General features: G+C 54.0%; 1 protein-coding gene across 2 annotated transcripts in view; it reads left to right on the top strand.

The window, feature by feature from the left end:
- The window catches only part of ABR (ABR activator of RhoGEF and GTPase), a 180,666-nt gene that overhangs the window by 36,354 nt on the left and 131,328 nt on the right, over positions 1-12,984 (top strand). Inside the window, exon 1 of one of the 2 annotated variants that reach the window (XM_057535702.1) lies at positions 8,249-8,546. The exons of the other annotated variant lie outside the window; for it this stretch is intronic. Coding sequence (XP_057391685.1) covers positions 8,486-8,546 — 61 coding nt within the window. The 5' untranslated portion in view covers positions 8,249-8,485. Of the gene's footprint in view, positions 1-8,248; positions 8,547-12,984 lie in introns of those variants that run through there. 2 annotated transcript variants of the gene reach the window in all.

The raw sequence follows: 12,984 nt of genomic DNA, 5'->3' as shown, positions 1-12,984 counted from the left end.
TGGGATTTCGTGTGAGCAGTTAGAGAATTAATTGGAACAGCAATTCTTCTACTCTAGATATGACTCTAGGATCCTATTGTTTTTCTGCGTCTTTCGGAGAGTGAGACCATTCTCGACATGACATTCCAACTGGCTTTGACCGTTGTCTTTTTTTTTTTTTTTTTTTCTGCACTGCTCAGCTTGTGGGATGTTAGTTCCCCAGCCAGGGATTGAACCCCGGCCCTCAGCAGTGAGAGCACAGAGTCCTAATCACTGGACCGCCAGGGAATTCCCCCCGACAGTTCTTTCCAGTTGGAGCTGGGTCGGCTGAAGCTTCTGTACTCCCGCATTCTAAGGTCTTTTTGACCAGGAGCATATTTGGTCATTCATTCATTCATTTACTTATTCATTCATTGAAACCACTATTTCAAGGTGCCAGGGGTACAGTGGTGAACAAGTGAGATGAGCTTCATACCTTCTCGGAGCTCTCAGTCTAGCAGAAAAGACAGGCATTAGGTGATTTACTAGAGCACTGAGTAATCTGAAATGCAGGCCTCCCCGGTCTGGTGGTTAGGGACAGCTTCCTAGCAGAAGTGATATTTAAGATTAGAGGGAAGATAGGAGATATCTGGGCAGAGTTGGATAGAGCATTTTAGCCAGAGATGTCGTCCTGTTCAAAAGTTCTGAAAAAGCAAGAGAGAACCAGGAGAAGAATGTGACAGATGAAGCTGAGAGGAGGTGAGGGGCCAGGCCACAGGGCCTTGTGTGCCACTAAAAGGATGTGGTCTTTATTCTGACAGCAATGGGAAGTGTTCTCTAGTTGCTGTTTGATGCTGGAAAACTTCTTCCTCCAATTGATCATTCTAGCTATGATGTCAGCCTCATGAGCCTGCAACTTCTCGGACCAACAGGCCCAGCTCAGATGTGACCACTGTGTGGCTTCCACTGACCACTGCAGACGGTGTTTCATTTTTTTCCACTCTCCCTTCATTAGAACATATGTCACATGTGTTGGTTTCTCATGTCAGCCACTGGCACCAGTGTTCATGAACCTGAGCTGACCAGCCCAGACCAGGACGCGGTGAGCTTGGCGAAGGAGAAATTAGGACTCACCGGGTTTCACGATCAGTACCTGAAAGTGCCTTATGTAAAAGACGGGTGTCACGGGACAGTTTGGAGACAGAGAGCAAAGCTAGGTTGAGTCATCCATGTGGGAAGGAAGGCAGGGTGGTCCCTTGGGGGAAGGAGGGGCCAGTCTTCTGTGATTTCTTCTCAGAGTCCATCTGCTGCTTCCCAGCGGTCTGAGTTAGGCTGCCAGCCTCTCTGCCTTTCCCATCTAAGGGTCATAACGACCCAACGCACACTGGGTGCAAGTGTGTGCCTGGCTTTGGGCGAGGGGCAGCCAGGGGCACTGGCATTCCTTGTGAAGGGGGCCTTGGCCAGATCACTCCCTCTCTCCACCTCTAAGGTTATAAAGGTAAAATTTAGGGAGGACGCCAAAGGCAGAATGATGGGGAATAGAAGAACGGTGGTGTGTGTGTGTGTGTGTGTGTGTGTGTGTGTGTGTGTGTATGAGCTTGCTAAGAAACAAGCCTCTGTTTCTCCTAACCAAGTAGTGTTCTTAACACTGTTGGCATTTGGGGACAGACATTCTTTGGGATAGTTCTGCATACTGCAGGACATTTTAACATCTCTGGCTTTAAAATGCTCCTACACATTTTCAAATATACTTCCTGGTGGGGCAATACAAACTAGCCCTCCCCTAATTGAGAACTACTGTTCCCAGTGTTTATGGGAACAGGATACATACAGGCCTTATGTCCTGCAGATGACCAGCAGGGAGACTGGATAAGTCCCCCAGTTTCAGAATATCTTAGGGAAGCTTTGGTCCAGTGGGATGGTTATTCTTCCCAGGCCACTCATGGGGGCTCCTGCTGTCTCCTGACCCCAAAGGGAGTTCCTCCTGACTTCTATAGCCTCATTGCTCACAGTGGTAACCCAAAAGCCCAGAGCAAAATCCGGTGGATGAAGCTGAGATTTTGGTGCGGCTATTTCCAGGCCTCTTGGCTGGACTGTGTCCAGGGTGGCAGGACTGTGTGTGATGGCTGAGGTGCTGCTCTGTTGGACCACCAGATGGCGCTCGGGAGTCCCTGTTGTCTGCCGCAGGACCACTGGTGGCTGGAGTGACTGCAGAGGGAACTCCTCTTAAAGAGGCCTTGTCCTTAAAGAGACAGGGCCACACACCATGAACTTAAACGGTAACCCCAGAGCGAGACTGCACTGATGACAAGCACCACTGGCTAGGCTCTGATGCTCCTTTGTCCTCACCTTCTTGAATGTTGAGTCACCACCTCTTGGAGCCGGTCTCCTTGACAGCCAGCCCTCAGCCCCTGCAGCCACTCCTGGGCCTGACAGGGACAGGGCCAGCCTGGCGGGTGGCGTCAGATCTCGTGGCAGAGCAGCGCAGGGCTGGGAGGCACCTGCAGAACTCTGGCTGAGAGAGCAAGAAGCACAGCCAGATTCAGGGGAATGGTGACCACGGGAGGGCAGAGGGCCAGCCTGTGAGCTGTGGCCCCAGACAGACATGCCTCTACTTCACTTGGAGCTGATAAGGTTGGAGCCATTGAACTTTGTCTCTGGGTTTTGGGAACTTGTAGAATCCTTCCGTCTCTTCTGCTTGCCTCTTTCCAAATGCTGACAGGGATGCTGTGGTAAGTAAATCAGGAAGGGGGCTCCAGGCCCTACTGTTGAGCCCTCTGATCTGCTCTCGGAAACCTCGCATGTTGACCCCTGGGTGGAACGATCCGAGCCATGTCAGGTGAGGGCCACTTTAGCTGGGGCTTGGCCCGAGACCCTCCTGAAATTGCAGCTTGCTTAGTATACTCCAAGGCAGCTACTCTTCCGGGGATGCTGGACTCACTGTGGCCCTAGCCATGGGAGTGGGGCTTCAACACAGCCCCCGAGAAGTGTGTGGGTGTCTGTGGTGAGGAGCTTCACAGCTACAGGGACCTGGATGTCACCGTGCTTCTCCCGACCATGGTGCCGAGGGAGGCAACAAGGAGGTGAATGTAATCCTTTGGTTTATATCTTGCCATGACTCTTACATCTCTCCCGTGACTCAAGCTGACACAAAACTTTGGAAGAGAAATGAATAGCGAGGAGGGCTTCCAGTAAGCCTGTGCTGCCTGTAGATCTCGCTGTCTGCTGGAAAAGTGAGGAGCCTCAGAAGAGACGGGGAGGAAGAGGGCAAAGGACAGACTGTTAGGCCAGAACTTCCCACTTAGAGGCGACCCAGGAGAGGCCTGGGGAATTTTCTTCTTTCCAGGCCCAAGGGGTGAGGGTGAATCTTAGAAGAGTAAATGCTGATTTACTGTACAGAGGTTAAAGGAAATGAAGCAAGGAGACAGAAACAGGCCAATCCGGGGTCTGCCAGGGCAGATAGGAAGCCTGGAGGTCATCTCCCTGCTCCACCTGGGTGCCCACCTAGAGATGTGAAAACTGAGGCTGGAAAGTGGGGTTTGGCGGGGACTGGAGTTCAGGAAATTGTCATCGGATTGATTGCAGCTAGCTTGTCTCCAGGGTCATCTGCCCTGTTGTAGTAGATGTGGTTTTCTTTGGGAACCAGTTCTCTTTCTGCTTAATCATTGGTGGCTCTGGGGAGTTCTGGAATTACATTCCTCCTGTAGCTCCAATTTCATCCTCCCTGAGTTTAACTTCATTCTGTTTATTCATTTATTCACTCATTGCAGCCCGGTACAGAGATTACACATGTGGACTCTGGATTCAGAATCTCGGTTCATTTCCAAGTATCACCACCTGCTAGCTGGCCAATAGCATAGCCTTCCTGCTTCTGCAGGAAGGAATGGAGAGAATAGTAGTGCCTATCTCATTGGCTTATTATGAGGACTAAGAAAGGTAGTCTATGTGAAGCAGTGCCTGGCACTTAAGAAGCACTCAAAGTTAGCTGTCATTAGTTTTATTTATTCAACATGTATTATTGAATGCCAGTCTACTGGGCTTTTGGCAGAAAGCTGATCTGGGGGTGCAGTGTAGTAACGGCTGCCTTGGAGGTCTACCTGAGCTTCATTCATCCACTGGGCTGAGTGCAGTGAAAAAAGATGCAGTCCCAGCTTTTATTTATTTATTTATTTATTTTTAAATAAATTTATTTATTTTATTTATTTATTTTTGGCTGTTTGGGGTCTTCGCTGCTGCGCGCGGGCTTTTCTCTGGTTGCGGCGAGCGGGGGCTACTCTTCGTTGCGGAGCGCGGGCTCTAGGCGCGTGGGCTTCAGCAATTGTGGCTCGCGGGCTCTAGAGCGCAGGCTCAGTAGCTGTGGCACATGGGCTTAGTTGCTCCGCGGCATGTGGGCTCTTCCCGGACCAGGGCTCGAACCCGTGTCCCCTGCGTTGGCAGGCAGATTTGCAACCACTGCGCTACCAGGGAAGCCCTAGTCCCAGCTTTTAAAGAGCTGATCTGCCAGGAAGGGTACCAAAGGGTTTTTGACTATCACAGTCTGATTTTGTTTTTGGTTTTGTTTTGTTTTGTTTTGGCTGCACCATACGGCATGCAGGATCTTAGTTCCCTGACCAGGGATCGAACCCATGCCCCCTGCAGTGGAAGCAAGGAGTCCTAACCACTGGACCACCAGGGAAGTCCCTTGTTTTTGTTAATTTGAATGCGGAGCCCACCACCACCCCACCCCTGACCACCTGTACCTCCAGCTTGCTCACACTGGTGCTCCCTGCGGGCCTCAGAGTGGGAAGAGGTGAATGGACATCCTCTTCATCAACAGTGACCCCTGAAGGGACTCCCAGGGGACTTCCTATTGTGCACAGTGGAGCTGAGTTGCTAACAGCAAGGAGGGAAGAAAAATGGAAATACCCAGTTTTGTTTCTAAGCATGGTCACCCTTTTCCCATTGGAGAGGGAGTGAGTAGCACAGCCCTGGGGATTAAGGGCAAGGCCGCTGACCTTCAGGATGGGATATATCTTCTTCCCACTCGGCCCCTCATCATCAGCCCAGTGATCCCAGCAACCTACACTTAAATCCCCCTTAAATCTGGTGGTGAGGCAGGAGCAGGCCCGTTGCTATGGGAAGCAGGGAGCCAGGACAGACTGAATGCACAGGCCAGAGGGGAAGGAGAAGCATGTTCACCCAAAGGACTAGACAGCAAATGGTTAGTGCAGGCTTGGAGGACAAGGTGTGATGGGTGCTGATTCAGTGACTTGGGGTGCATGGGCAGGTCCACACTTAGCTGAATCAGGGTGGCCTGTCCACGGAACGTCCCCCTGCTGCTCTGACAGATGGGGGTTGCTGGCAGAGCACTTCACCTTTGGCACAAGGCGAATGAGAATGACTCTTGTAACTCCCTCCTTCCTAGGATGTGGTATTGGGTCTCCCCCCACCTCCTCTCCATCCTCAGTGCCAGGAATCTGGAGGCTTCTGTCCTGGTCTCATATCACCCTGGTGCTTCCACACACTTGTCTCTGTAGCCAAGGTTAGATGTTAATGTCTAACATGTGTGATGTTAATGTCTTTTGGAAGCCATCCCATATAGGCATCAAGGGATCTTGAAGTAACTGCCCTTTCCTGGGACACATGTGTGAGACAGTTGTATGGAGATGGAAGAGGATTGGGAGAGTTTTCTAGAAGGTGGTCTCTAACCCACGGACCTGCGAAGATTTCCAGGGACCTTTGCCATCCTGCTTTCAACTCTGACAGTGGAGGCAGCATGCATGGCATTTTAACTGCACGAGTAGACTGCCAGGGTTCAAGTCTCAGCCCTCCACTTACTGTCTGGACAGGTTACTTAGCTGACCAGTGCCCCAGTTTGCTCATCTGGAAAAGGGAATGAGCTGAGATAACAGTGAGTTTGTCATGTAAACAAAGCACTAAGATCCAAGCCAGGTCCACTGCAGGCATTCTCTGTTAAGTATTAGAAGTGTTCCTCCTTATTTGCCTCCAAGATCCCTCTCCCCTCTCCCCTATATTGTGTTCTGGATTGGGAGGTCCAGGACAGGCTTGGACAGAAGGTAGAGAAAAGCAAACTATGGCAATGTTAAGGAGAGCAACTGTAACATTTTAGCCTGAAAATAGCTTGTTCCAGCCTTTGTAGATAAAAATGTAAAATGTATGCAAATGTATGTGACTCACGCAGAAACATACATCCATGGCCTCCTCGCAGTCAGTGCCCAGATGTGGCCATCAGGCAGTGTGCAGAGAGGGCCCAGGCTGCCTTGGTGGGGATGGGGGTTCTTGGGGAGGGGGCAGTGCTGCTGCTTCCCTGGGCTGGGTTCCTGCTTGCACATTTCTTCTGGGTTCTGTGCCTTCCGTGTGGCAAGAAGAAAGGCCCTGGGCCCCTCTCTGCTCCTCCATCTCACCGTCCTCCCTCTGGTTCCTCCAGGAGCCCATTTGCTTCCTCTCCCATCCTGGCTCTATTTCTGGAGCATCTCATTGGAGATGCACGCCCCCCTCTCTGCCAAGCTCCAGGTGCCTGCTTGCTTGGTCCTCCCAGTCTTGTGTGCAAGTCAGAGACAGTGGGAGGGTGACAGCTGAGCAGGGAGACCCACAAGATCCAGAGCCTGAGCCAGGAGGCCTGGGGTGGGGGAGAGCCAAGTGGATGCAGTGAGGGGACAGTGTCACCTCTAGGTTGAAAAACACCCACGCAGCCACCTGTGGAGGCTTTTCACTCCCCAGAGCATCTTCCCCTGCAACTCCCAGGGGCTCACCCGACCTGCTGTGAGCCTAGTGGCCACCACTTCCCCTTGGGCAGTTTTGGAGGCCGCGACCTAAGCAGCTGCAGGGGCTGGGTGCAGGCTTCCTTTCAGCATCATGGGTGAGGGTCTGCTTCTCCTCTTAAGAACAAGATCTGAAACTAATATAATATTGCATGTCAACTATACTTCGATTAAATTTTTTTTTTTTTAAGAACTAGATCTGTGGTTGTTTGAGATGATGAGCCCCCCCCCCCACCAAATGCTCTGGAGGTGCTGACAACACTGCCCCCTATAGAGGCCAGGGTGAGCTTCACCTTGTAGCCCTGTCCATTGACCTGGGTCCCATGATGTCTTTGCCCTTAAAGCTGCTTGGAGATGAGGGGTGGGAGGGTCTGCTCCATTATCAGAAACCTCACTATCTGAGGTAAAAGCAGGGTAAATGGTCCAGAGCAGGGTTCCCTTGTGGGCCCGCTGCCTCCCTTCCCTTGGGTTCAGGAAAGGAGCTTTAGCCCCACTGCCCTGGACCACCCTAGCCTGACCCTCCCTCCCTCCCTCCTCTCCAGTCCCTTCTCCAGGGTCCTTTGTTCCAAGGAGGCCTGTAGGACCAAATCTGCAGCCAAGTTGCCTTGGGTCATTTAGAACCTGCACCCAGGGCACAGGTGTAAAACTCCCCCACTCCAACCTCTTCACAGCTTTTGGGGGGGGCGGGTCTTAGAAGGAATTTTGTTTCTAAAGGTCTGTTCTCAAAGGCCCCAGCCTTCCCTCAGCCTTCCCTCAGCTTGTGATTAGGCATACATGGTGTCCCTCCTTACATGGGCTGCGGCTGGGATCCCCAGAGAAGGCTCCTGGAGGGAACCCAGCGGAGACCCTGGGGTCTCTCCTGTAACCCAGTTTCTCCTCCACAGCCCCTCGACGAGCCCCGGCCTCCCGCCTTTCTCCAGCCGCCGCCCCCTGGTGTGTAGGGCCGGAACCGCCCGGCCTTTAGGTCAAGGGTGTTTAAATAGATGAGGCACTGTTAAGGTTTGGAAGGAAAGAGTCCTAGGGCAGCCAAGGCTTCCCGCGGGCGGGCAGGACGTTAACCCCGTCAGCGCCGCTCCCCAGGCTTGCCTAGGGGAGGGGCCTGGGAGCCTCACTGGCCCCTGAAACTGCGCTTAGAGATCCTGGGGTGGCAGGTGATGTCACCCCTGCGGGCTCGTAGGTCTCCCCGCGGCACCTAGTCAGCGGGTTGCCAGAATTTGGCCGAGCCCAGCGAGGGGAGGAAGAGGATCCTGGGCCTGCGCCGCAGCCCGGAGACCCCCCGCGGACCACTCCTCCGTCACCGGCTGGAGCGCCTCTCGCGTGGGGACCCCGGCTGCTCCCCACACCCCTACCCGGGTCTGGAGGCGTGCTGCGGGGAGGGGGCGCGGGAGCCTCGCGCCGATTGGTCGCGGCCCCCGCCCCCCCGCCCCTGGGCGCCGTGCAGCCCCGGAGAAGTTGCTAGTTGGCGGGCGGGCTGCGGGGCCGCCGCTCTGGGAACCGCAGCGGGGCTCGCGGCGGTCGCAGGGGCCGGAAGGGCTCCCGGGGGCGCTCGCCGGCCCTCGCCCGCCCTCCCCTCCTCCCGGGCAGCTCCGGCTCGGTCCTCCCTGCTACCTGTTTCCCCGCCTCCCCCGGCTTCCACCCAGCGCTCGGCAACTTCGGCCTCTGGAGCTGGCCGCCCGCCCGCCGCCCGCGCCCTCCCTCCTTTGTTGTGCGATGAGGGTCGGGTTTCCGATCTGACGGAGCCGCCGCCGCCGCGCGGAGCCGCGGGCATGGAGCCGCTCAGCCACCGGGGCCTGCCGCGCCTCTCCTGGATCGACACCCTCTACAGCAGTACGTGTGCGCTCGGGCAGGGGAGGCCAGGCGGGAAGGGGCCCCGGCGCCCCGCGCTGCGCCTGGACGGCCCCGGGGCCCGCGATGCCGGGCTTCTCTGGGGAGCCCCGCGCGGACTGGGGGCTGTGGGCACGGCCGCCCAGGTGCCCGGCGGGCCGGCAGGCGGGCGAGCGGCGTACGGTCCCGCGATCGGCCGCGGATGGGGTCCCCAGAGTGGACTTCAAGCCGCAGGGGGTGCGCAGTGGACCGACGGGGCCAGGAGAGCTGTGTCACCCCTCTCCCACCTGTTGTGTAACCGAGCAGTCCCCAACCCTGGGGAAGAGGGGAGGGCCCTTGTAGGGTGCTGCCTCCGCTCCTCGACTGGCTGCTCCTTCTGTCCACGTTGAAGCAGAAAGGCCATTTTGGTCTTGGCGCCTGAGTTTGCCACCTCAGGGACATCCTGAGACCAGTGTGTTTCGGGGTGGGGGGTAGGGTCGTGTGGTAAGGGAGACTGTAGGTGCACATCTCCGTGGGGGCCATTTGGATGAAGGACCTGAAAACCCCCAGCTCAGCAGTACTTCCTGCCAGGCTCATCATTACCCGCACTCTCCCCCTCCCTCCCCCTCTCCCCTCCTTCCACTCCCCCAAAAAAGAAAAAAAAACTAACCTCGGCGGCGTCTCCACCCCCTCGCTCCCAAATCTGCCGCGATCACGTGATTGCACTGCCGCTGGGGATGTGTTAACAGCGCTCGTACCTTCTGGGGGCTTGCGCCCAGCGTTGAGCGCCCCGACCCCGACCCCGACCCCGACCCCGACCCCGACTCCGACTCCGACTCCGACTCCGACTTGCTTAGGTGGCTAAAGCACTGCATTTCTCCCACCCCTCCCTTGAGACACCTTCCCCTAGCTTTCAGTGGTACAGGAAGAGGGTCCTGATAGCCCCTGAAGAAGACAGTAAGTGGATTTCACCCTCCCTGATCGGTTCAGTGGGACCCTCCCACTCTCTCTTGCTAGGTCTCCTAGCCCAGAGTCCTGAGGCAGGGGCAGGGGTTGGGGGAGATAGGTGGAGCCAGGTTCTGGTTCTGGACACTGGATGCCATGGGACAAGGACATTTTTAAGGGTTAACCTGGCTCGAATTCCTTGGTAACAGTCTTATGGTGGGCGGAGTGGACAAGGTGATGCCTTGAACCCCAAAGGCTTGCCCTGGAGGCTCCTCAGTACTCAGTACCCAACCTCTGACCTCTGTATCCCCTTGGGTCCCCATCATTCCCCATACCTTTTTCTTCTCCCTCTTCTGCTTCCATCCTTTTTCCTTTCCTTTCCTCCTTCCCCCCATCCCCATCCCCATCCTTTTCCCTTTCCTTTCCTCCCCCCAGGAGCTCTCCTTGTGATGGTCCATTCTGCTTTGGTTTTTCAACATCAAAGGGACAAAGCTGGATCCCCTGGGTGTCGGTCCCGAGCCGAGCCTAGCCACTCCACCTGCTCCTTCCCCTGCAGAGGCCAGCATCGTTGGGTGAAGGTCAGGGCCCACGGTCGCTGTGTGGTGTGTGTGCACGTGTGTTTGCCTGAATGGGGCACACATCTGTTCAGAGCCCTGCTGCAGATCAGCTCCTGACCCAAAGGAAGGATTAGTGACCTTCTCTTAGCTGTGCTCTTGCAAATAACAGTCACAACAATGCCTCATATTCACATGCAGCTTATGTTCCTGAATATTTCTGACTCTTTGCAAAACCCAGTACTGCTTTCCCTATTTCCCAGAGCATAGAATCCTATGGAAACCTGTCTCTGGCTTTCTCTTCATTGCCTTAAAGTAGACTCCCCCACCTGATCATCTGATCATTTCCAAGTTTTCCTACCACCCCCCAACCCACCCCAACACCTAACCCCACACACATACACAACCTGGAGCAAAGGAGCAAAATTGCCTGAGGGTGCTTTGAAAATTTCCGACTGGAGGAAGGTGGGAGGGGAAAAGGGAATTAGACCGAGGCCTTCTTTGGGGGTGCCTGTTTATCAGCCCTGACTCAGGCAGGCTGGCAACTGAGCTGTCTACCCTTCTGCTGCTGCCCTGGCCTCTGGGCTCTTGGGGCAGCCTGGATGGAGGGGAGGGGGGACACCAACTTGGCAGCAATGTGAGGAGGAGTCCTTGCCTCCTTCTTCCAAACAGCTGATTGGAGAGCCGTAGAATGAGGCTTCCTGGGGAGGTGCTGTGCAGTCATGTTTGGGCTGTTAGCCATGAATTTTCCTCTTGACAAGAGCCTAAATTAAAACAAATACCCGAGCTGTCATTTGCCTGGCAGCATGGTTCTGTGGCTCCCAGAGGAAGTTCCTCTGCCTCTCAGGAAGCTTTCTGCTTACAGGCTCACAGGGTGGCAAGTCCCCACAGAAGCCACATCCATCAGGAATTGTAAAGGGGATGTACCCAGGGCACAGGGTAGCCAGTGTACTTCTTAGGGATGCGAATGACCCAGTGATTGAGGCTCCTTCTAAGCACTGCTCCTGGTGGCAGTGATAGTGGCATCTCCTGAGGACCTACCCTATGCCAGCACTGAGCTAGGCACTCCATCCAGTCTCTCCTTACCTCACAACTCTGCAAGATAGGTAGTCTTATCTCCCTTTTACAGGAAGAGAGGCTGAATAGGCTAAAACCATTACCCAAGGTCACGTGACTGGTAAGTGACAAAGCTGGGATTTAGATCATACCCTAGGAAGACCCTGAGTGTCACCTAGATATGTCTGAACTTATTCAAGGTCTTGGGATGTCATGGAATGGGGGACATCTGTCTCTTTGGTCCTCTGTCAGAGTTCTCCCCAGAATGGTCCAGCAGGGTAAGTGGTCTGAATGACTGAGCCTAACTTGACTCTGTGTCTCTTGGAGGAACTGGGGGCTGGTCCTGGAGCCAGGGCAGGGGTGGTTGAGGCTCTGTCTAATTTCACTGAGGCTGGTGATTCTCTACACCTAAGATGCCAGGCTAACAAACAGCCCCTCCCCTCACACACATCTTACCTTTGGAGTTGTCGGCTCAGTCTTTCTGGCTTTAGCATATGTGCACACTTCCACTGCAGGCTGATATGGTCACTTGATAAGGGGTGAACCTCAGACCCCCTCTTTCCCCTATAGTAGAAGTCCTGAAGGTCTGTAGTGATGGTGATCTGTCTGACTCAAGGAGATGGGTTGGCTCCCAGCTGCCTGTGTGATCTGGGACTGATTGGAGCACGGTCTTTGCCCCTGGTAAACTAGTGTGATGGATGAGGGTTCCAGCCACCCCACCTCCTGTCTCTGGACCATTCATTTTCCTACATTAACGTGATAGTGTCAGCTTTGCCCCTCAGTGCCTTGCCTAGATTCTTTCCCTGGAGCTGGTGTGTTTCTCTCTGCACATGTTTTCTGCCTGTGTTCTTCATTTTATCTTCTCTCTGTCTTTCTCTCACCACTGTTTCCACTAAACACCACTTTCTCTTGGTTTTCTTCTATACCACGGGATCAGATTGGATCATACTAAGTTCTATGGAATAACAAAAACGGGAGGTGCTCTGAAACTTTCTCTGTTCCTCTGAGTAGAGACGAAATCTTTCAGGATCTGTGTAAAAGAGAACTGAGGGCTACATTTAAGGTCTCTTCCTTTGCCATTCCGGCCTCTTTTTTGTCCCAGGCAATTTAGCTCTGGCCTCAAACAGGCCGACTATGGAGCCAAGCAAAACCTCTAGTTATTTGGACCTCATAGAAGGCAGAACATGATCATCTGTAGTTATTAGAACCTGCCTTTGGATCTCACTTCTGTTACCCCAAGCGACATTTCCAAGGGAAATCTCTGGTGATATTTTTATGCCCCTTACAGACTCAGTGCCCTGTCCAATAGCCAGGAAAGCATCTGGGGCTGTGGGGATAAAAACTCATCTCCAGATGATCATGAACCTGCCTCAGTTTCCCACCTTATTCCTATATTAGCTGCACCAAGGACCAGGCCACTGGCCTGACAGTCGGTGTGGACCTGCAAATGGATGCTTTCTTGTCCTATGACTAAGCCTCAGTCATGTATTCCTGCTTGTCAACACCAGCCCATATTTGACGTGGCTGCTGGAGTCCCAGAGGTGGGCCTGGCAGAAGAATTAAGTCTCCTAGTCAGAGAAATGTGATTTTTTGTTGCTGTTGTGATTGCTGCTGTTATTGTTCTTTGGAAAAAGGAAGGAATGACAGGAACATTTGTGAAGAATTAGCTAGGTGGGTAGAAGAAGGGGGGAGAGCTGGTAGGATGGAAGACTTGGGCTGTTCTCTGGGTCCAGGGGCGATTCTGGTACCTTCCTTACTCACACTTCTCTGTAAAGTGAGGCTGTGATGTCTCACGTGGGTGCCACGGGGATTAATTGGTTAATGTTTCTCAAGTGCTTTGAAGATGAGGAGTGCTATTGAACTGATCAGCTGTCCAGCTCTTCACGGCCTTTGTCACTGAACAGGGA

The sequence above is a fragment of the Balaenoptera acutorostrata genome, chromosome 20 (genome assembly GCF_949987535.1).
Source record: "Balaenoptera acutorostrata chromosome 20, mBalAcu1.1, whole genome shotgun sequence".
NCBI lineage: Eukaryota > Metazoa > Chordata > Mammalia > Artiodactyla > Balaenopteridae > Balaenoptera > Balaenoptera acutorostrata.
Note: the sequence above shows the minus strand (reverse complement) of the source record. Positions and strands in the feature narration are given on the sequence as shown.